The sequence below is a fragment of the Castor canadensis genome, chromosome 7 (assembly GCF_047511655.1).
Source record: "Castor canadensis chromosome 7, mCasCan1.hap1v2, whole genome shotgun sequence".
In the NCBI taxonomy this organism is placed as follows: domain Eukaryota; kingdom Metazoa; phylum Chordata; class Mammalia; order Rodentia; family Castoridae; genus Castor; species Castor canadensis.
Genome location: NC_133392.1, coordinates 109,916,080 through 109,940,117, shown reverse-complemented (window position 1 = coordinate 109,940,117; position 24,038 = coordinate 109,916,080). Strand labels below are relative to the sequence as shown.

The 24,038-nt window shown below is 41.7% G+C and overlaps 1 protein-coding gene across 1 annotated transcript in view; it reads left to right on the top strand.

The window, feature by feature from the left end:
• Cachd1 (cache domain containing 1) overlaps positions 1–23,942 on the top strand; it is a 200,526-nt gene extending 176,584 nt beyond the window's left edge. Inside the window, exons 17-27 of the mRNA XM_020184245.2 lie at positions 4,339–4,461; positions 5,592–5,691; positions 5,781–5,897; positions 7,616–7,776; positions 8,106–8,192; positions 9,199–9,315; positions 10,383–10,534; positions 12,165–12,326; positions 13,521–13,598; positions 14,158–14,259; positions 22,232–23,942. Of these exons, the coding sequence (XP_020039834.1) occupies positions 4,339–4,461; positions 5,592–5,691; positions 5,781–5,897; positions 7,616–7,776; positions 8,106–8,192; positions 9,199–9,315; positions 10,383–10,534; positions 12,165–12,326; positions 13,521–13,598; positions 14,158–14,259; positions 22,232–22,470 (1,438 nt within the window). The 3' untranslated portion in view covers positions 22,471–23,942. The remainder of the gene's footprint in view (positions 1–4,338; positions 4,462–5,591; positions 5,692–5,780; positions 5,898–7,615; positions 7,777–8,105; positions 8,193–9,198; positions 9,316–10,382; positions 10,535–12,164; positions 12,327–13,520; positions 13,599–14,157; positions 14,260–22,231) is intronic.
• The last annotated feature ends 96 nt before the right edge of the window (positions 23,943–24,038 follow it).

Here is a 24,038-nt window from a genome sequence, read left to right as displayed (position 1 = left end):
AATTGATTTTCCCGGAATTGCTATATGACAGCAATATCACTGTTAATATATTTAGAGTGCTACATTTCCTACAGTTTGAGGCTTAGTACTAAAGCTACAAATGTCAGCTAAAGGGTAGCAGAGATGCAAGTCACACACATTGTTTTAATCCGTTCATTATCCAAATAGCTGTTTTCCCATAGCAACCAAGGAAAGCCATATTTTGACTGGTATGGGAAATGATGCCTTAAAATTTATAGGAGGCAGATTTTCTTGCTCAACTTTATGCTTTTCACTTGTGTTCATTATATATCAAATGACTGATGTTCAGTAGAATTCCTCTAACACAAGTTCGTTGGGAGTAAAGATGGAGGTGGTGTGGAATTGTGGCCTGTGTCTCTATGAAAGGCAGTGCCTTGCAGCCAGCCAAATGTTGATTCCTTTGTTAGAGCCAGGTATCTGTTTGGCTCTGTCACCTGATCCTATCATACAGTATTTCACATACAAACAAGAAAACACTTACTTAGAACAGACCTTTCAATGTTTCCCTTAACAGGCCATCTATTGGACATATACCTACAAGTGTCTCTCTCTAATCAGTTGAGGAAAAGTGAATATAGGCTGTTTCCTTGAGGGGACATCAGTCACCTTGGTCTTTGACTGTAGTCCCATGGACTAGAGCTGCAGTGAGTTGTGTCTTAGCCTTCAGTTGTCCCATCAGGTTCTCCTCACCTACCAACTCATTACTCAGAGTCATTAACTTTCTCTCTGTAGTGTTCAGGAGGCAGGGCTAGAGGCAGATTTGTAACTCTTGTATATATGTGCATACATGTATTGATTGGGGTTTGGATGAGTGGAATAATTTTCATTTGGTTTATTTACAAATATTTATTGCGCCCCTCCAAATGAAGCATGATGGAAATATAGTGTGAACTTTCAAATTTGAAACCTCTGAGTTCAAATCTTCTTTATAGTTTTTGTTAAAACTGCACAGGTTTAACCAGAGTAAAAAAATGGCAATTTAAAACCTGGATTCTGTCTACTAAGTTGCTTTATGAATATGTATATATTCCCCAGAATAAGCATCTGCTTTTTCCCTGCTCAACATGCAATTCACAGACCTCATCATCTGAATATTTTTCTTAGCTGAATGTAATTTGACTATTTAAAGCTGCAAGTTTTTCACTTAATGGAGTTTAGATTCCAAGTCGTCTACCTCTTCTGGCACCCAACCATAGTTTTGACTTTGATGATCATATTGATAGACAGGCTCTGCAAAGATACTTTATACAAATGACTACTAGTAATTTTGGCCTCATGTGCCAGCTTGAGAATGCAATGCCTTCCTAAGAATGTAAATAACTAGATTTGCCATTTACAGCTTGTATGACTATAGACAAGTCCATTTTGCCTTTGGTTCCTCACTAGGAGAGAGGAATATTAGGGAGCATCTCAATTATTTTAAGGATTAAATTAAATAGTACATCTAAAGCTCCAGGAACAGTGTCTGGTACATGGTAAGCGCATAGTAAATCTTACTTTTATTACTATTAGAAGGAGGTTCCATGACCTCTCAGGTAAAACAGAGGTAGTTCTCTGTTGAATTGACATGATGATGAAAATTAGAGACAATATATGCAAAATGCTTGACACTGTACTTGACAATGTCAAGTCCCAAACAAATGGCAGTTATTTTCATTATCATGCTTTAAATTTGTGGCATTTTAACAGGTCAGAAAAAAGAGTGTAAGCTAATATTCAACCTGTCATGAAGCAGTCCCACTCACCCTGGGTTTTCAGAGGTGGTTTGGCAAGAATTCGAGGAGCGGCTTTGTAATTCAGCACTCACTTACTGGTTACTCATAGTAGCTCTGCTCTAGTTCTTCCATAAGCATTTTTAGTGGCCTAAGAGTCTAACTTCGCATTCCTGGAGAATGATAACGCTGCTAGAGCTGAGGTACAGTCATTGATTAAGGGACTGGTCACAGGATAATCTCACACACATACCATAAACAGTCTGGTCCGTTATGCTTGGAAGTGGAGGCTTAGTTGAATTTTTCCTATGAAATTCTTTGAGTTGCTATGGTAACAATATACCTATCTGAAATACAGGTAAAAATATGAATCTAGACTTATATGGGCAAGATGCATGCTGTTTCTAAAGCATATTGATCATATTAAAGCAGATAGCAATCATACAGGGGAAGTTTAGAAATAAGATTAATTTATCTCAAAACACCTGAGTGGTATTTCACCAGGGCAGGTGTAGTATTATAGAAAGCCGGATTTCAGTACTGGTTTTGTTACCATAAATAACAGGAGATCTGATTGATCTCTTTAAAGTCTTGTAACCATTCAAAGCCTAATTTTTTCATTTGTAAATTAATAAAGTATGATTCCTTTCTGGCTTCTTTATAGGAAATTAAATAGTTTAAAATGGCTTAGAAACTCTTGAACACCTTCCAGGTCTGGTTTAATGGTTAAAGGAATATGCGTTGGAATTTGAGTTTCTATTACTGAGATGTTGGCTAAATACCTCATGTCCCCAAGCTCAGTCATTGATAATGCCTCATAAGATTGCTATGAGAAATAGTTTTTGCCCTTTTTTTTTTTGTATTTTCTTTATAAAGAAATCAGACACATTGATTATGATAAATGATTATGATAAATGATAAATTATGATAAAACAATGTTGGACAAACCCTGCAGATTCTCAGCCAAAAGAATATAGGAGTTCATGGCCAAGTGATCCAGGTCCCTCCAGTTATGCATGACTGGACTTTTTAAAGAATCAAGGTTCTAAGAGAGACACTGTTGATATAGCTAGCTATATTTCTCTGAAAGAGTGGTAAGTTCAGACCTAAAACATAATATGAATAACACAAGTGTAAAACAGGAGGACCTCTTGGGGTTGGAACCAGCAGGAGGGGGAAGGGTGAAAGGAGAGGGTGGGGAGGGTAAATATGATCGAAGTACTTCATACACATGTATGAAAATAGAGTAATGAGACCTGTTAAGTGTTTTAAAGGAGGCAGGGAGTAAGAAAGAGTAATCGAGGGATTGAATCTGATCAGAGGATATATGCATGTATGGAAATACCACCGTGAAGCCCCTTTGTACAATTAATATGCACTAATCAAAAAAAAGAGAGAGGAAAAGAAGAAAGAAAAAGTGACAAGTTCATTCTCAACCCAGGCCTGAGGGCTTAAGCTCATTACTTTGTTTTCTTCTAAGTAACTTTTCCTTATTGGGCGTTTACTGTATGCTAGTTACGCAGCTCATTAGTCACTGTAAACACTATAGGATTTAATCCTAATAGCAGGTTTATGAAGTAGGTACTATTATTTTCAGATGAGAAAACTGAACCTCAAAAAAGGTTGAGTAGCATCTAAGAAGCCAACCACATAAATAGAAACCAGCAGGGCCAGGATTTGTCTTCCGGTCTGCTGAAAAGGTAGCAATTAGCACCGGATGCTGCACAGCGTTCCCTTCTCTAGTGCCATTCTTTGAGACTAGCCTTGTGGAACAGAGAAAGCCCTGGCCTATGAACCAGAAGAGTCTTGTTCTTAAATATGAGCTGCACCTTGAGTAGAATCACCCTCAGTACTGAGGAAAGAATATTAGACTAGACATTGTTCCTACTAAGTTTTGTGTGCCTGACACTGGTCAGTCAATTTTCATGAGGGCTCAGTTTCCTTATCGACGAATGTAGGAAGTAATTAAGGTATGGAAATAACCATAATAGCCAGGCATGCAACCTCCCAGTCTGTTATCTCTGCACCCACATTTTTGTCAACAAGTGTAAATGTAAGTAGTATCAAGGGAACAGTGTACTTCCACAGTCACTCACATTTTGAAATGGTCTTATTCAGAAAGTCATACATTCACTACTCAGGAGGAGGAGAGCAGGAGGATAACAGTTCAAGGCAAAAAAGTTAGTGAGACGCCAAGTAGGGCACAGTGGCATGCACCCATAGTCCTAGCTTTACAGGAGTCCTAAGTAGTTGGATGGAGGTCCGGTGGCTCTGGGCAAAAACACCAGACCCTATCCAAAAAACTACCAAAGCCAAGAAGACTGGCAGCATGGCTTAAGTGGTAGAGTGGCTGCCCAACAAGTGCAAGTCCCTGAGTTCAAACCCTCATACTACCAGAAAAAGAAAATTGTGCCTTAAATCTTAGTGTCTTCTCTCATGAAATTTTCACGTTACTTTACATTAGTCATTTAGTTTTTTGAGGCATGGGAAGTGGGGACAGGTGATAGGAGTGTATTTCTGATATTATACAGTGTTCCTGTGATTAAACATAGCTTTTACTTTTTAAGCCATTCCGATTGTTCTCACTGATCTATTTTGCATTCAGTACACAGATGTCTTCTGGGCACACTGTGGCTGTGATGGGCATTGACTTCACACTTAGATACTTCTACAAGGTTCTGATGGACCTATTACCAGTTTGTAACCAAGATGGCGGCAACAAAATAAGGTAAGCCTTGTAGGGATACCATTTCCTGCCAAAGTAAAAAGAAATAGATGTCTAAATGTCAGATAGCTCCAGTTGAATGGCAATGATCTAGTTATGGACAGAATAAGAAATTGAGTTCATGGCTTGGATGTTCTAGTAAGAAGGATTTTGTTCTTATTCTCCTCTTTCCTTTTTCTAAGATGCATGCTGTTGTTTATGATTTAGACAAGTAGGCAGAGTACATAGCAAAAGCAACAATATAATGCTCCAAAACCTTGTTTCCCTACAAGTCAGTAATTAGAGGCTTCCCATATCTTTGGTACTAGAAAGACCAGAGGGTACTCTTGGTAGTACTTTTGATGTTAACTTAGTCATTGAACCAAAGTCTTTGTGAAATTTCAGCTGCTTAGACTGCTTCTTTTACATTTCCCCAGAAAGAGGCTTATAGAACTAAAAGTCTTTGCCTCCTCAATTTCAAAAGAACATGTCTGATCAAAGCAAGGGCATTCCCTTGATTTAATGCAGACTGCTTTTAAAAATAGCTTTCTTAATTCAATCTCATGGTCCACGCTTCATGTCACTGTTGAATTTCACATGGGCCCTTAATGGGGACGTGCAGAGCTGCTGACAAACTGATCTAACTAATGTAGAGTAGAATAGAGCAGAAGAGAGCCTTGATTAAAGCAATTCTAGCTCTCAGATATGTTTTTTCTCTGTACCCCGGATGTTGTATTTTGTGTATGTTTATCATTGAGAGAAGAAAATTAGATAGTTCTCTTAAAGTTTGTGCCTATAAATATCCATGTTTACTTCCTCTGAGGAAAAAAAAAATCATCCATTCCACTTTAACATCTTTGCAAAATAATTTTGAGACCCTCATAACTTGGATTGAGTGGACACATTCTACATAAGAACTATGTAGGTGACCACAGAGGGACATATAGCTCTCACCTTAGCCTATATCCCATGTCACCCACATCTTAAGAATAAGGTATCAGCTTATCTGCCAGCCAGCCAGCCTTCCTTCATTTTCCCAATGAGTATCAGTTGCAAGGTAAATGCAGTGTTTTGCAGGGCTAGCAAGGTAAATGCTCTCTCAAGGCATAGGCAAGCAACTCATGTGAATGAAGACATCACTTGTTTTGGAACAGGTGCTTCATAATGGAGGACAGGGGATACCTGGTGGCACATCCAACTCTCATTGACCCCAAGGGACATGCACCTGTGGAACAGCAGCACATCACCCACAAGGTACTTGAGGCAAAACTGGTGAACCCAGTTCACCTAGCAGCCAGAGAGCACCTCATGACATTTGTCTTCTGCTCTGTTTGGTCTGCTAGGAGCCCTTGGTAGCAAATGATATCCTAAACCACCCTAACTTTGTGAAGAAGAACCTGTGCAACAGCTTTAGTGACCGAACAGTCCAGAGGTTTTACAAATTCAACACCAGCCTTGTGGTAAGCTGTGTCCTTAGCCCTCTTGGTTCCTGGTCCATTGTGAAATGTGAAATGGAGTCATGGTTGATGTCTTGAACTGTGCCCTTGGCTGCTTCATTGCCTTAGAAGTACAGAATCATAGCAAGGACAGGATATCAGTCCAGTTCCCTATTTGACAATCGTGGGATAGAAATCTTGGAATAGAAAGGGGAATGTTTTCAAATCACACAGTTGGTATTTTGTTTTGGCTTTGTTTGTTTAAAGACTCACCCAATCTATCCCTTTGAAATATCTGCTGAAGCCTGTTCCCACACTCTTGTGTAAATATACGTGGTACCATGTGCTCCTCTTTTCCTGTCTTAATCGCTCAGCCTCCTTGAACTCCTCAGGCCAAGTTAGGTCACGTCTTGATCACCCACCCTATTAGATGGGAACTTCACGGAACCCATCTGAAAATGATTTCTTTTTGTAGCTTAGTATACTCTGTGCAGTTTGAGTTGCTGCAGAATTTACATGGTTAAAGAATATTTTCACTAACTTGTAAATAATCCTACTTGGGAGAGAATTAAAATGGGGAAGGACAGAACTAACACTGAAAAAGTTATTCAGAGGAAGTAAGCTTTTCATGTAATTAATTTTTTAAAATGTACTGGGTTACACTGAAAATCCTAAATATCAGGAAGTTGTTTATAAAGGCAATCACCCCGTGGAAAAGAGGGGCTCAAAAATGAAAATAGAAATGGAATGGCATCTTTTTCAAAGCTAGGCACAACACTACTACCCCGTTAGACCATGTGCCGTTTTGAGCAGCACTGCCTTAAAGGGGACATTGACAAACTTGAGTGGTCAGAGGAAAACTGGAAAGGTTATCCTATGAAAGTCTGTCCTTTTCTGTGGACCTGATATCATTTGTGCAATGACTTCCAGAGTATTGAGCAGACAAAGCCAGGATCTTCAGGTAACAATATTTCAAAAAGGCAAAATTTTAGTTGAATGTGAATTAAAATAATTTCTTACTGGCTCAAGTTATCCCAAAATGAAATTGAAGCATTCCTGAATATTGAGGCTAACTGGATAATGAGCCTGTTGCTATTACTGCTTATCACATTTCTTGCTATAGAATAAAGAAAAGGAATACTTGGTTAGGTTGGATTGTTTAAATATTCTAGAAGCAGGAAACTACCCTCTTAAAGCAGCTTTGGGTTTTCAATATTATATTATTCTATCCTATAAGGAGAAAGGTTTGTTAGCCAAGGGAAAGAAGCATGTGTTTTATGGCATGTGTTTTATTAGGTTTGCCTTTGAATAAATTTTAACCTATTCCTCACCTGAAAGTTGTCTTTCATGGCTTCTTGAAGTTTTTGTTTCTTACGCTTTTCTAAAAAGATTTTTTTTTTCAAAAAGAGATGTTTTTTTAAAAACTAATTATAAAATCAGTTATAAAGATTTACATTGTATAAGCATAGATAGATAAAAGAGAACACATAATATACACAACTGTTAAATGGGAATTATCTCTGCTTGATGGGATTAGGAGTCATTTTTTCTTCCTGCTTTTTAAACAGAGAATGCTTGTATTCTCTCTGAGCCACATTTCTCCACATTTTTGACAGTGACTGTACGCTGCTTTTGTAATTAGAAACAAAGTTTTCTTTTAAACTGTTTTCCACAGATGATGGAGGTAAGCCTGAGTCTTTGCATTGCTGTCTGTCACTTCTGACACCCTGGTTGTTCTATAGGGGGACTTGACGAACCTTGTGCACGGCAGCCACTGTTCTAAATACAGACTGGCGAGGATCCCAGGAACCAATGCATTTGTCGGCATTGTCAATGAGACTTGCGACTCCCTTGCTTTCTGTGCTTGTAGCATGGTGGACCGACTCTGTCTCAACTGTCACCGGTAAAGATGGGATGGGTCACAATCCCTGTTCACCACACTATTTACTATTTTAACTGATGACAGGCATCTTGAAGTGCCATCCACAAAATGAACAGAACAGGAAAAGACAGGCCCGGGTTACAGAAGTAGTCAGGGCTGTTTTGTTTGTACCATCCTTGTTCATGGGGCAGTGGGTTAAAGCCAATTGTGTATATAAAACCTTTGGTGATTTGTTTTTATTGTCAAATAAAACAAACGGGCAAAGGGCTTCTTTATTTTACTTCCCAGTGCATGTACAATATGCTGTTGTCATTGACCCTTTGTCTAGTAACTTCCTCTTTGCTTTTCAGAATGGAACAAAATGAATGTGAATGTCCTTGTGAGTGCCCCCTAGAGGTCAATGAGTGCACCGGCAACCTCACCAATGCAGAGAACCGGTAAATGTATATATATATATATTTATACACATGCACACACCATATATACACATGAATGTAAGGATAAGTATGTGTACATGATCTCCATAGGCACACATAAATACAAAATAATATGGGGTCTTTTATAGGTTTGTTATAGGTTGGGATGATGTACAAAGATGATTCATTGTAATGATAAACCTAGTCAAGGAGCCAAATTTCAAACGGTGTCTGCTTTGAGGTTTAAATTTAAATGCCACTAAGTGAACAGCATGTGTATCTTATGCATATTGAGTCTCTTGGATTTTTTATTAACCTATGATAAGTATACAGATACTTTTCACGGGTGCATTCAGATATGCTGGAGCATTGTTCATATTAATGACAAACTTTAAGATCAATTAAATAAACTGATGTGATATGATATGAAGAATCCCTTCTGTAGAACTTAAAACTGTGTGTGTGTGTGTGTGTGTGTGTGTAACTAAATATATAAACAGTTTATGCATAGAAAAACATGTATGCAGTGACCCTCATTAAACTGCTAACGGTGATTACAGAGAAGTAGAGTTGAGGACTGTGAGTAAGGGAGGTAACACATTTGATTTTATGCATTCCTGTTATGTTGAATATTTATGACTTCATGCATATATTACTTCTATTGCATACAAATATAAATAAATTGAAGCTAAGAGTAGTTAAATAATTGACCCAAAGTTACACTGATTGGCAAAGCCAGGACTTAAACTCAGATTATGACTGGGTGTGGTGACACACACCTGTCATCCCAGCTGCATGGGGAAGCACAAATAGGAAGCCCACCTGGGCTTAAAGCAAAACCCTACCTCAAAAATAAACAATGCAAAAAGAGATGGTAGTGTCCCTTCGCCTAGCAAGTACAAAGCCTTGAGTCTCAACCCCCCAGTACAGCCCCAAAAATACCCTCAGATTTGTCAAGGACAGGGGCATGATGAATTTGGAATGTAGATGGTGTGGGTCCTGACCTCAAGACTTGCTTCCTGCACAGAAACCCAAGCTGCGAGGTCCACCAGGAGCCGGTGACATACACAGCTATTGATCCTGGCCTGCAGGATGCCCTGCACCAGTGTGTCAACAGCAGGTGCAGCCAGAGGATAGAGAGTGGGTAAGAGACCTAGCAGAGAACTCTTCCAACCAGTGCTTATTATAGTCCCATTCCAGATGCTTTAGAAATAGATCTGTTTATCAGATACATGGGTTTCCATAAACCTTTGATCCACCAGACTAGATACTGTTCAGTTCCCACTTGTTACAGAGGTTAGAGGGGCAAGTTTTTCCTGAAATAAGCAAAGCATGAGGGGATGTGGGACAAAGAAGCAAGACAAGGGAGCGGTATCTCCTGGGGTCTAGAAAGAGAACCAACTGTAAGGTTCTGCGTGATATTTTGAAGCTTATTAATTTTCCTTTCTTAGAAAGTAAATCTGCTACATGATACTTTTGACAACTAAAAACTACTTGTTGCCTGCTTTCTCCCCACTCCTCTCTAGAGTGTTTTGGATAGCCAACCTGGGAGCAGTAGCTGTGGTAGACTGGAGGTGCCAGTGGCCATTTAATTAAACAGAGTGAATGCACAGAGAGGATAGCCATCCCTGCTTTTAGTGTGTACTTCAGCAGAGGAACAGCCTCCCATTGCACTGATGAATTTAGGATGTTACGTACCCCACATCTGTTAGGTTTGGGAAATGCTGCCACTAACGTATTCTCTTAAGAGAATCATTATGCATGTATATATTAAAAGCTTTAAGAATTGCAATTGGGAAATCTGTTTTAACTGGCCTGGTATTTCCTAACATTTGGCTCTTTTCTTAAAAAAAAAAAATAATGACCACACACATGGGGGATGGTAGATGAAAATCTCACAAACCTTGGGGCCATTTCCATTTGGTCTTTTAAGATGATTATGAATAAACCTGCACTAATCCACGCTGTGTGGGTGTCACAATTTAATTCACAGAGAACAGTTGTATTCTCTTTGTTTCCAAGTGGCTGAGGCATAAAACAGCTTTCTCCAGAAAGATTATTGCTATTCCCATTTTACAAGGAAAGGAAATGAAAGGGCAAGTTGTTTATAGCACTAGTAAGTAATAGAGCCTCAACAAGTGTGTGATGCCAGGGTTGGGGTGCCCTCCTGTCCACAGTGCTTTCGATAACAAAGTGTGCTGTCTCTGACAGGGACTGTTTCGGTGTGCTGGATTGTGAATGGTGCGTGGTGGACAGTGATGGAAAGACTCACCTGGACAAATCCTACTGTGCACCCCAGAAGGAATGCTTCGGGGGGATTGTGGGAGCCAAAAGTCCCTACGTGGATGACATGGGAGCAATAGGTATGTGTATTGGGAACCCAGAACCATTCAATTCTTGAATACAACTTTCCTGCCTAAAAACTGGGAAAGAAATCTTAAAACAATAATCGTCTGCCCACCTCCTCTAATTCCTTTGCCAGTAGTCTTTAGTTACAAAACCAAGGGAGATAATTGCCTTCAGAGCTGCTAGATATTCTGTGCAGAGACAGTGAGCAGCCAACCATGCTGCCAGATTTTACAAGCCTGGAATGTATTCCCATAAAGCTTGTTCTGAGAAACATGGGCTCTGATTTCCACATGACTAACTGTGGAGTGCGTTTGAATGTGCGGCCCAGCTGTCAGAAGCACAGAGCCAGCAGTGTGCAGGCTCTTTCCTGTGCAGCCTGGCCCTTTTTCCCCCCTTACAACGCTCACAAAGCAGCAGTCTTACAGCTCTGAGCCATATTTCGGGTGTTAGGGTTAGCAGGTACCGGAGCTACCCAGTGCTACCATAGCAGCTTAGGGAAAGAGACAGGGACGTAATGGGGAAGAGAGCCCCTGGCATCCAGCGTCAAGACTTGGAAATACTGTCAAGGAGACTATACCCCTCCTTAGACATTCTTCCTAGAATTAGCATGAAGTCCTAATTCTTAGCTGGCAGGTGAGTCAAATCTTTAAACCTTTAGCTAATACAGAGGCTCCTCAATTTAGGGTTGAGGCTATGTCCTGATCAACCTGATGTGAGTTTAAAAATATATCAAATGCATTTGCTACACTTAACCCATTGAACAGCACCACCTAGTAACACAGTTCACTGTAGAGTGTCAATTGCTAACCCTGTAACTCCACGGCTGACCAGGAGCTGTGTCACACTGCCAAGGCACTGCATCATGAGAGATGCTGTTTGACATGTCACTAGCCAAAGAAAAGACCCAAATCCCAAAGTCACCACACAGTTTCTACAGAATGCATTTTGCTTTTGCATCATCGTAAAATGAAAGATATAACTGGAAATATAACTTGGGAGCCATCTTTGTACCTTTATTTTTTAATATTCACCACATTAGCCTATCCAGAGGAAGAAAAGTACATATGTGAGAAAGGGTTGTGAGCTCACATGTTACTACTGACCAGGTGAGGGCAGAGTTCATGTGAATTTGTTCTGGAAAGTCATTCTACACATCCATCAGCAGGCCCCTAGCTGGGAGTGCAGAGCAGAGAGTGCCTTGGAGGGAACCGAAAAGATCTGAAATCTGGTCTCTGTAGCACATATTTCTTGTACTTCATGCCCCTTATTTCAGTGAATGTGTCACATGACCCCTAAAGAGGCGCACATTACTCTCAACCCTGGACTGGGTGATGTTTCCTCTGTTCCAAGAGTAACTGGAACTGTTTACGCTGGTGCTGCATCTGAAAGTGATTTCCATCCCCTCACCCACATGGTCCTTGCCATTTGTGTTCTTCTCTAACAAGTAACATTTGAGAACCAGGCATTCAACAAAGCCCCTGATCCCATAATCTGGTAGGTCTCTGAGGAACACACAGTGTAGACAGCTGTTCACCAAACCCCTTCCCACACTGCTCCTTCCCATCTTACCACTCTCCTTCCATTCCTCCCTCCCACCACACTTGGGAAATCTTGGCAAGGATCATGTGTGTTTCTTTCCTGAAGGTGATGAGGTGATCGCCCTAAACATGATCAAGAGTGCCCCCGTGGGTCCTGTGGCTGGAGGGGTCCTGGGCTGCGCCATGGTGCTGGTCCTCGCAGTGTATGCCTACCGACATCAGATTCACCGCCGGAGTCACCAACATATGTCCCCGCTTGCTGCCCAAGGTGAGTGCAAAATGAATCCCAAAGCCTACTGTGGGTTGTTCCAAGGCCAGAAGGACAATGGCCAATTGTTTAAGCCTCTAGGAAGGTTTAAGAGCAGTGCTATATCTTCGACTTCTTTGAGGCCATCTCAGAAGTCCCCAGTGTTTAGTGCCTAGACCCTGCCAGCTCCACTGTGATTCCCCAGAAAAACCCCTAGTTCCTGCCTTTTGCCAGTTTGGGTGCTAGGCCCTGGGTGGGAAATTGTGTGTCTCAGATGCACTGTCCTTGCAGTTCTGAAAAGACAAGCAAATCAGAGATACTTCAGATCATTATCGCCCCAAACACAAGTCTGTTTTCTTGCACTGGCTGTTATATTATAATGTGACTGAACACACAATGAAATAGTCACATCTCTTAAAACAGGAGAAGTAATCAAAGTCAAGCACCCAAGAATTAATCTGTAATCGCAACCTTGATCTCAAGAGTTTTAAGTCTACTCTCTGTACTTATTTGAAGGGAATAAAACCGTGGCAGTCCCCATCCTTCCTAAAGCCTCAGGGATATGTTAACCTGACCTCTATGGAGAAAACGTGTCATTCTTCCTGGCCTCTTTCCTCAGCCTTGCAAAGGCTGATGTTAGACAGTTTCACTATAACTGCAGCCCTAACAGGGGTCCCAAGTAATAGCAAAAGCCCCTGCCTTTGGTGAGATTTGACTAGACTAAGGAAGGCCGTCATCCGGTGTTGCCATACGCCTGGCCTTTGGTGGTCTTCTGTGACACCATTCTCTCAGCAGTCAGCTGTGGTGTTGCAGTGCTTGTCTTGTATTTCCGTGCTTTGGTAGAGGATGGACAACTTCTTTTCTCTTCAGAGGTCAATTTCTGATGCGTCTTGATTACTGTTTCTTGTTCTTCGTTTGATCCCTGCCAACCACCCCCCGCCCCCCGACCTTTTAAAAGAGAAGAGGGGACATTAGTCTTCCAAAATATGACTCACTCTTTTGTTTGTTTGTTTTGTTTTGTTTGGTAGTGCTGGGGACCGAACCCAGCTCATGCCAGACAGCACTCTACCACTGAGCGACATCCCCAGCCCAGGATTTGCTCTTGATGGATAGATCGCTGTCACCCAGCCATCAAATAAGCACTCAGCAGGGTATTAAAGCAGGTGGTTTTGTTTGATTAAATAGTCATGTTTCTCTCTTTTTAATGATGGGTAGAAATGTCAGTGCGTATGTCCAACCTGGAGAATGACAGAGATGAAAGGGACGAGGACAGCCACGAAGACAGGGGCATCAGTAAGTATTCCGATGCCTCGCTGCAGCCGTGCCAGCAGGAGGCTGATCCAAAATAAATATTCCTTCTCATGTCCTCTTGGCTTGTATTAAAATTTAAGAAGCTTTGACACGGTGGGTTTTCTTTTTTTTTTCCCTCTTCCTCTCTCTCTTTCCCTTTTCCACTAGGAGTAAGTATAGGTCTTTGTTTTAGAAAATCTCAGCAGATTTTTTTATGTCGTTTTTTGCATTAAGAGCTTTGGTCTTGAAGCATCTCACCCCTTCTTTCTCCTTCTTGTTGCTTTAGAAAGGAAGTCTGCAGTGTGCATTTTTTTAGTTCATTAACTAGTGTATACAAGTCAGTAGAGACAGAGCATTTTCTTTATCAAAAGAGAGTTCTGTTGGTGTTGATACCCCGGGCTTCAGCTGCATTTGACATGGGTGGGAGATGAGTGATAACCTCTCCCCACATCCATTCTAAGTAAAAAATTATTCTAGCTCTGCAAAGAGTAAGCCCCCACCATGTAGGTGAGCAGATCAAGGGGTGGGTAAGAGTGCGGCTAACCAACCTTGCTTCCTACAGTCAGCAATACTCGCTTCATAGCTGCGGTCATTGAGCGACACGCACACAGTCCAGAGAGGCGAAGACGTTACTGGGGTCGCTCAGGAACAGAAAGCGATCATGGTAAGTAAGGTCCAGCTTCCTACGTTATGTGATCCTCATCCCTCCCTCCCTCCCTTCTGTTTCATGCTGAAGTTACATAGTTTTTATTTTTTGGCATTACTGGGGTTTGAACTCAGGGCCTTATGCTTCTTGCCAGGCAAATGCTCTACATTTGAGTCATGCTTCCAGCCCTTTTTGCCTTAATTGTTTCTTAGATAAGGTAGTGACTATTTGTCCAGTACTGGCCTTGGACGGCTGACCTCCAATTGCAATTCTCCCAATCTCTGCCTCCCAAGTAGCTGGGATTACAGGTGTGAGCCACTATGCCCAGCCATTAAAATCTTTCTTAGTTTTTAAGATTAAGTTTTGCAGAAATCTTTATTTTCCTCCTAGAATTTTTTTTTTTTTTTTTCTGTACTGGGGCTTGAATTTAGGGCCTACACCTTGAGCCACTCCACCACTCCACCAATCCTTTTTTGTTTGTATGATGGGTTTTTTCCAAGATAAGGTCTCAAGAACTATTTGCCTGAGCTGGCTGTGAACCATGATCCTCCTGATCTCTGCCTCCTAAGTAGCTAAGATAACAGGTGTAAACCACTGGCACCCAGCTCCTCCCAGAAAACTTTTTAATAAATAATGTGTTTAAGACTTTTTGCCTCAATTTTTTTCAGATCCTGAAAGAAGAAAAAAACCTTCAAATAATGTGTTTTCACACTTCTGTTAAAAAATGCAGGAGTTCGATTTTTCTCCAAGCAGCCTGTGTCCCTGCCGGGGTTTAGATCCCCTCTGGTGAACAGGAGAAGCTGCAGCTCTGTTTCATAAATTGGAGGCTGTTAATTTGGGCTCTGAATGACATTGTTCCCACCAAGTAAACAGAACCTTCAGGTTTCTGCAGAAAGGCAAACTTCCTGGCTGTTTTCCTGAAAAAGCTTTGAACCTGCATAAAATCCTTCTGCTGCTAGGCAGTTTCTGTGCTTCTCCTTTGAATACTAAAGCAGGTTTGGGATACTCAAGTTCAACAGGAATCATTTCTTATTCAGGAGTAATACCAAATCGTCCAGCACTCACTCACTTGCTCTCTCTCCCTCTCTCCCCCACCATCCCTCTTCCCCCCCCCATCAGTACCAAATTGTGAATTCCAAGTGATGTTTCCCAAGGTTCGAGGCCCCTCCCGTGGTCTGTCTCCATAAAATGGCACATGAAGCAGTAGCTTAGATAAACCTGAGGAACCAGCTAAGGCTGGCTTGCTTTCATTTTTCACAATAATTGGATCCCTGTTATCTCCATTGGGAAAAAAAAAAATAGTTTTTCATGCAGATAGAATGCAACACCCAAGGAAGTGGAATTGACACTGCACATATTCCAAAGGCATCATGAAATGGATTGAGCTTAATTGCATGCTGTCATAAACCTGGCCCTGAGTGGTGGGTCACTATTAAAAGTGCTGGCATCAAGTGACTGTCCCTGTGACGTGGACAGGATAAGGTCTAATCTAGTCTTACTCACCTGTGGATTCTCCCTTGTGGTGCAGGTATTAGTCTGCTGCTACCTGGAGGGGATTGGAATTCCTGCTGTAGGGAAATGCTTAGGAGACAGGGCCATGCTGAGCTCACTTTGCATTTCACCACCTTTCCCTGGAGATTGTCTTAACAAGACACTGAGACCTTAGTGAGCTACTGCTGACCTCCGTTTCCTAATTCTTAAAAGTAAGATTAAAAATGTCTACCTGGTAAAGCTGCTGTGGGGGTTAAATGAAATAACACAATAGGCTTGGTGCTGGGGCCTCACCCTCTGCCTGCACCCCCACCTTTCCCTGAAGGACTTTTCACTATAAGAGGAAACCATAAATGAAGGCGTTTGTCCCAGAGACTGGTGAAAGGTGGGCTGTGACAGCTGCCGTAGATAGAAGAGGGGTAGAACAAAGAAGAAAAGGAGGAGGGACAGTCCCCTTTTATCTGCCAGTAAATCAGAAACCCAGCCCCCCTGGGGGAACAGAGCTAGTGCCCAGGTTCCTGGGTTCTTTGCTGCTCAGGGAGTATTTCCATGAGTCCTTGGGAGCAAGACACAAAAGCAAACTCAAAATAAGTACATGACTGCTGAGCAGACTAGAGCCATGGTAGGGTTCAGAGCAGTGACATAACCTAGAGTTTAGACTGAATACCACCAAGCTAAATGCGGAAATTTCAGAGTATGTTTTTATGTTAAATTATTATATGTTGCCAATGGGCTCTGTATTTTAAAGGAATCTGATTTTAATTTTTATATCTTTAAAGAGAAACTACTCAAATCTAGAATATTTTTTGAAAAGTAGAGGCATTTGTGTTGGAGTGGGGAGCATTTGGTGGTAGTGATGCTGCTGGCTATGAACCCAGGTTCTTGCACAGGGTAGGCAAGTGCACTATACTGAACTACATTCCAGCCCTAATTTTTTTTTTCATTTTTCCATTTACACACATGTGTTTACATTGTTTGAGCCACCTTTCTTCTGCCCCACCCCCCTTCCAGGCGGAACCAGAACCTGTTCTGCCCTCTTGTTCTCCGATTTTGTTGAAGAGAAAACATAAGAGATAATAAGAAAAACAGCATTTTTGCTAGTTTAAGATAAAGATAGCTATACAGAGAGATTCCTAGCGTTGCTGCCATGCACTTGTGTATTGCAACCCACGTTGGTTCATCTCTACCAGACCTCTTCACTACTTCCTATTCCCCTTCCCATAGTGAGTTCTGCCTGTTTACGATTATTATATTCACTTCTATTCAGTGAGCACATCAACCACATTTAAGTTGCAGGTTTCCTTCCCTTTCCCTATTCCTCCCATATGTGTTCTCCCCTTAGTGTGTGACCCATGTCCAGTAAAATTACTGCATTTGTTTTAGGTCTATAATACGCATATGAGGGAGAACGTGCTATTTTTGGCCTTCTGAGCCTGGCTAACTTCACTTAAGATGATGTTCTCCAGTTCTGTCCATTTACTTGTGAATGACAAAATTTCATTCTTCTTTGTGACTAAATAAAATTCCATTGTGTATAAACACCACATTTTCTTAATCCATTCATCAGTAGTGGGGCATCTTGGCTGTTTCCATAGCTTGGCTACCAGCCCCAGTTTTGACAATATTCTAAAACCACTTAAGCTGTACATGGTGGCTCACACTTATAATCCTGGTTGCTTAGAAGGTGGAGATCATAGTTTGAGGCCAGCTCATGCAAAAATTTTAAGAAACTCCATCTCAGGGAACAAGCTTGGCATGGTAGCATGTGCCTATTATCCCAGATACTTGGGAAGTGTAAATAGGAAGATCACAGTCCAGGCCAGCCTGGGCATAAATAGGACACCCCACTCAAATAATAACTAAAGCAAAAAGGGCTGAGGGCATAGTTCAAGTGGTAAGCACTTGTCCCTAGCAAGCACGAGGCCCTGAGTTCAAAACTCTGGTTCCACCACAAGAAAAAAAATCTAGTATCACTTAGAGTGATTGTTCTTCAGCCAACTGTTTCTCTCATGTGGTAAAGAAATAGTTAGTACCTACATATTTTTAACCATGTATCTGCTTTGCCTGATATTTCTCTTGAAAATACCATGCTACTGGCTTGTGATTAAGTTAAACACCAACGTATGTTTATTTGTGAATTTTTATGTTGGTTACTATCTCATTAGAAACTTTATGTGTATATAAATGCTTGAGAAACATCTTTACCTTTGGAAAAGAAAAAAAAAGATAATTTCCCCTCGTTCTTAGCAAATCCCAAAATACTTAAAAGGCAAGTGCTGAACCTTAAAAACCATGTTCTGGAGGTGCCCAGATATCCTCCTGCAGTTATGCTCTGTGGCCACAAGATGGTGCTTGTGTCCCCCAGAGAGACCTAGCATCCCTTATAAGCAAAAGTTCTTGGGAACCCTCAGATAAATTACATAAAGCACAGTGCCACGGTGTCAAAGTCTAACCTAGGCTCTCTGTTCTTTATGGATGCCTGGCCTCCTTCCTGAGGCCATCTTTCACTTGACTATCTTCACAGACACTTTTCTACATCTGCCTTTGAAAGTGTTCACAGACAACCTTTGTGTTTAAATAGTGCTTCCTGCCCCAGTCAGGGAGCCTGCCTGTCCTCATGTGCTCAGCAGAACTGCCTGACACTGAGAAGTCAGTTTATTGAGTGAGGAGAAAAATGTATTTGTTCTTCCCCTGCTTCTCCACAACTTGTACACCACCCCCTTCAGATTTCCATTAATTTTTAAAACAAGAAGTTAAAGGAGGTTTGAGCTATAGTATCTGTATTGGTATTTTCTGTTGCTGTGACAAACGCCTACAATGAAGCATTTAAAAGGAGAACAGATTTGTTTAGGCTCAGGGTTTCAGAGGTTTCCATGGTTTCTGGTGAGGCAAAGCATCATGGCGGAAGGGCATGGTGGAGCCCAGTTGTTCACCTTATAATAGCCAAGAGTCAGAAAGAAAGACAGGAAGGGGCTAGCATATTGTTGCAGGTGCTTTTCTAGTGACTACTTCCTCCAGCTAGGCCCCGCCTCCTCTTTTCTACCACCTTCCAGTGATGCCAGCTTATTACGGCTCCATCGGGGGATTGATCCATTGACCAGGTCAGAGTCTGCAGCATCCAAATGCTTCCTAAAGGTCCGTCAGCTGACAACCAAGCCCCTAGGACATGAGCTTGCTGGGGACCCCTCAGATAAAACCAAACAGTGTCATGATGAGGACATTAATTAAATGGCTATAAATGAGGATTTTACTTTAGAAGGGCCTATGTTGGGGTTCACCTAAATGTCACCTCCTCAGGGACCTAAGCCAAGTTCACAAGCCTTGACATTCCTTTTGGTATGCCTCTGTTCCATCACATGTGTGTCCCCCTCTTGACTCTGGTCTTGTCAGGGGCTGAGGTCTCCCCTTCCCCCTTCCTCTGCCCAGCCTCTGACACCTGACAGCAAGAAGACACTCGGTAATGAGAGATACCCTCTTTCACCTTAACTTTGCAGATGACATGCCTGTATTTCTCACTAATGTCAAATATGTGCCGTAGACTCTCAAAATCAAGGTGTGCAAAACCAAAAGTCATTCTTTCCTGAGACTCAGGGTCTCCCAAGTCCCCTCTCTCACCATCCTGACTCAAAGTTAGTCACCTTTCACTGCCCCTCACTCCCACATCCTCCCACCTTCAGAGTGTTGCCAACTCCTGTGGCCGTCCAGTCCCAGTCCTCATCTTCACTCTTCCTCCCATAGCTTCCTTTCCTTTTCGTCCATCCTCCAAACTGTCAGCAGAACTCTCTGAACACAGAAGTAATTGTGTTGGGCCTTTTTGTTTTGTTTTGTCTTTACTGCAAACCTTGTATTCTGCAAAAACATCCCCTCCTCTTTGGCATGGCTTCATGGTCTACCTTCCATGAACCTTTCCACTTCCCAGCTGCCCTGTTCTCTAGCTAGCTGCTAGCACACGTCCAAGCCACATGGTCAACACACAGCCTTGCAGCGCCACACTTTTGCGGTCAGTCTCTTCCTAGTTCCTCCTGCTTACCAAAATACACTTAAATCCAACTAAAATGCAAGTTCTGGAATGTTACCCCTCCCCCAGCCAGTCTTGGTTATTCCCTCTCTGCACTTCAATTATAGCACTTACCACTATCTATACTAGAGGAAGCCTAGCTTTGTAAACATCTCTCTCATACTCACTTGTAAACTCATTAAGGAAAGGAGACATGCCTTATTCATGATTCGTCATCTCCCCTTCCAGCCCATACGCTCTGCAGTGAATGAGTAATGGAATGACCTATGCTTGTACTGCTTTCTCACACACTGCCTTTGAGTTCCTTCTGCAGGACCGAGTTTTCATCTCAGTCCTCCCCCAGTGCCCAGTACTATGATTTGTACATGGGAGGTGCCCAATAACCATTTCTTGCATTGATGCTGTCCCAAGCCAAAGAATGTTTAGGACTACTAGAAGTTGGAAGAGACAAGGGAGGATTCCCTTCCGCTCTCTCAAATCAGCTCTACACAGGGGCTTTCCTCAAACCTCACAGCTGCAAATAGTGAGCTGTGGTCAAGCCATCTTGCTGCATGGCCAAGCCAGAGGGAAAAGAGGGAGGGATCCCAGTTCGAGGTCATCCCAGGCAAAGTTTGCAAGACTTCATCTCAACCAATTAAAAAGCTGAGCATAGTGGTACACGCCTGTCATTCCAGCTATATGGGAAGCATAACCAGGATTGGACTGATAGTTAAATAACCCTGTCGTGTTTCATTGAGGACACAAGTTCGCCTTTCTTGCTTTCGCACAGAGCATACATTTCCCACTGCAGACTACTCCTGCTTGGCTGTGTGCAGGCACATCAGTTTTGCAACCACAAATGTGACTAGCACAACCCATGGGTGAGTGCTGATTGATGCTAACTATGGGTGCAGCAAAATACTAATGAGCTGTCACTCCTCAAAACGTTTAAAGGGAGATTTTTGCAATATTTAAAAACATGCCAGTGTTCTTGGAATGGAGTTCTTTGATCAACAAGGCATTTTCTTTTGAAACATATATTACTTAGAATTCTGACAGAAATTAATTTTTAAACATGGCAAGCCAGCTCACATAGAGAATAGTTGATTCCTTTTTTTAGTTGGTATGGGTGGGTATGGAGTTGGTATTTTTATTAGGTACCAGAACCTTGGGCAAGTTCCATTTCCCTTCCTTATAAGGTGAATGTTAAAATGCATGCCTTGTTGATGTGCGAGAACTACTGACGTGAGTGCCTGCCGTAGAGGAGGTATGCAGGTAATGGTGCCAGTTGATTTTGTCCTTCCTGCCATTACATGCAGTTATTTCGAAACTCAACTTGTCCCCACCAGCTGCAATTGATGAGTCCTGTTCACATCTGTCTCTTGAAGCTATTGATGCCTGTTTGTTTGGATTTTTTTTTAGATAAGGCTGGAGTTTGAACTCAGGCCTTCACATTTGCAAAGCAGGCACTCCATGAACCACACCTCAAGTCCATTTTGCTCTGGTTATTTTGGAGATAAGAGTCTCTCAAACTGTTTGCCGAGACTGGCCTTGAACTACAATCCTCCCAATCTCAGCCTCTCAAATAGCAAGGATCACAGGCGTGAGCCACTGGAGCCCAGTTTGTTTGGATTTCTTTAATGCAAGAGAAAGTCTTAATCTCTAAAAGAAATCTGAGGGATAGCTCCCCAAATGTCAATGATAGTTATCTTTGTTACTGGGTTACGTGGGGTGATTTCAGGCTTAATGTTGTTGATTTGGAGATTGGAGGTGAGGATTCTTTGTTTTTGTTATTGTTGTATTGGGGGTACATTGTGACATTTACAAAAGTTCTAACAATATGTCATAGTTGAATTCACCCCCTCCATCATTCTCCTTTATCCTCCCTCCCCACTATTCCTGGAATAGTTTCAGCAGATCTTACTTTCCCATTTACATATATGAGTACAGAGTATTTCCACCATATTTACCCTCCTACACCCTTTCCTTATATCCTCCTCTCCCCCACTGATACTAACCCCCCACCACCACCCCAACAGACAGGACCTGTTCTGCTCTCCTGTTCTCTGTTTTTGGAAAGAACAAAAAAGACATTTTTGTTTGTTTAAGATAGCTATACAGGGTTTTTCATTGTGACATATCTATGTCTGTATGTATTATAACCTCATTCCCTCTATTTCTCTCCTTTCTACCTTAGTCCCCTTCTTACGGTGACTTCGTCAGGTTTAGAAATTCTATATTCATTCTTGTATAGGAAGTATATCAAGAGGTGAGGATTCTCAATTATTTTGTTTTCCCCTATATTTTCTCTAAAATGACTATGTGTTCATTTTATAGATATTTTTAAGAGCAAAACCCTTAATTGTAGATCTCTTAAGCTAATGTAGCATCTCATGATGGTATGCAGATGTTTGCACCTCTGTATCATAAAGACAGGAGTACCTCCCAGTGTCCTAGAAATTCTATCTTGACTGCTGCGTATTTGTTTTATTCCTTTTCTAGGTTACAGCACCATGAGCCCACAGGAAGACAGCGAGAATCCTCCATGCAACAATGACCCCTTGTCAGCTGGGGTTGATGTGGGAAACCATGATGAGGACTTAGACCTGGATGCCCCGCCTCAGACTGCAGCCCTACTAAGTCACAAGTTCCATCACTACCGCTCACACCACCCCACCCTTCATCACAGCCACCACTTACAGGCAGCTGTGACAGTACACACTGTCGATGCAGAATGCTAATGATCTCCTCACCTCCATGAGAAGATGGGGCCTGAGAGATTCAGAATGTTCTGGAAAGAAAAAGAGTCAGCCTAAAACCCACAACAGGAGACCCCTTGTGTTTGTGCTTTGTCCAGAGTGGTTTAACCCATTTGCTGCCTGTTGACATGTTTTAAAACTAAGAAACAACCACTAAGCCACATTTGTGAGTATAGGTGGCTGGCTTGACATGGAGGAGGGTAGCCTGATTAATGACCTTGACGTGATGCTAAGGGAACAGAACAGAAGGCCAACCTCCAAACACAGACACGCACAGTGAATGAAGCTGAGCCAGCGGAATGTTTCCAGGAGCCAGGAGCCCTCAGCTCTCCTTAACTGGAAGAGAGCAAAGTCTGCTCAACCAGAGACCAGGGACATGGCACATCCAGGAGGCACCAGCATGTGCACTGAAGATCACTCTTTGCTTCTCGGTACCTAGACCCCACAATTGCTGTATGGAACTCACTTTCAGCTCTAAACGATGCATCTCAAAGTTTCTAAGTAAAGGATTATTTTTCTACTATTTATTGAATTTTCAAACAATCTCAAACTTTGGGGGAAAGACAAGGAAACATGGGAGAAATTGTCAGCAATGACCCCTAGCTGTCGTGTGTGTGATGAAGTGGTTCTTTGAGTGAGGAGTTCTCTTATTTAACTGGTTATCGTCCCACTGCTCCAATCTACAGAATGGGAAAATGAAGACGTCTTTCCCTTTGATTTGTTTACATCATTTCATGGAGACATATCTTTATTCGTACTGCAGTATTCTTTCTCTGTGTTTGACAGAGGTTGGTGAGGGGTGGAGGAACCCAAGATGTTTTCAAAGAAATTGGATGTTTCTTTAGAATTCATTCCCGTCTCCCATACAATGCTTTTCTTAGGTTTCTACGAAATCTATTATTACGACCCCAGCCTTTCAGCTTAGGGAGGCTTGGATTTATTCTCCTTGTTTTAAATACTATAAATTTTAAAATGTCTCATTTTGACTCTGAGAATATTAACTACATGAGGGAAGACATTTTAAAATTGTGAAATTTGGATTCTTAAAGATTTCTTTTGAAATCATAGTTAAAAGCTGCTGCCAGTTATTTAAGAAGTCATCCACCTAACTGCTTTAGATTTATACAGGGATGAATCAAATCTGGCTACTATGACATGGAGCATTGTAATTTTAAAGTAGTGTTCTAATTACAGTGATGTATTTTAGATTCACATTTTGTGATTCAAATATGTTATAAAGACATTCTTGTACCCGTGTGTGGTAAATCTCCATTTATATGTAGTTGGGAAAAATTCACTGAATGTTTTAATGATAAGGTATTATGATATAATGTAAAAAAAAAATTGGTTCTTCAGCAGTACAGAAAGTGAATTATATATGTGCTATCCCAAAACCCCTCATACTGTGTATAAAATTGCAGTCTAGTGAAATAAACTATATGCAATGAACAGTTTGGGAGCCTCCAGTGACTTGGTCATGTACCATTTCAAGTTGCATTCAGTTTGTAACCTAGCAGGTCAGTTGCCAAACTGAAAGCAGCCCACCTGTG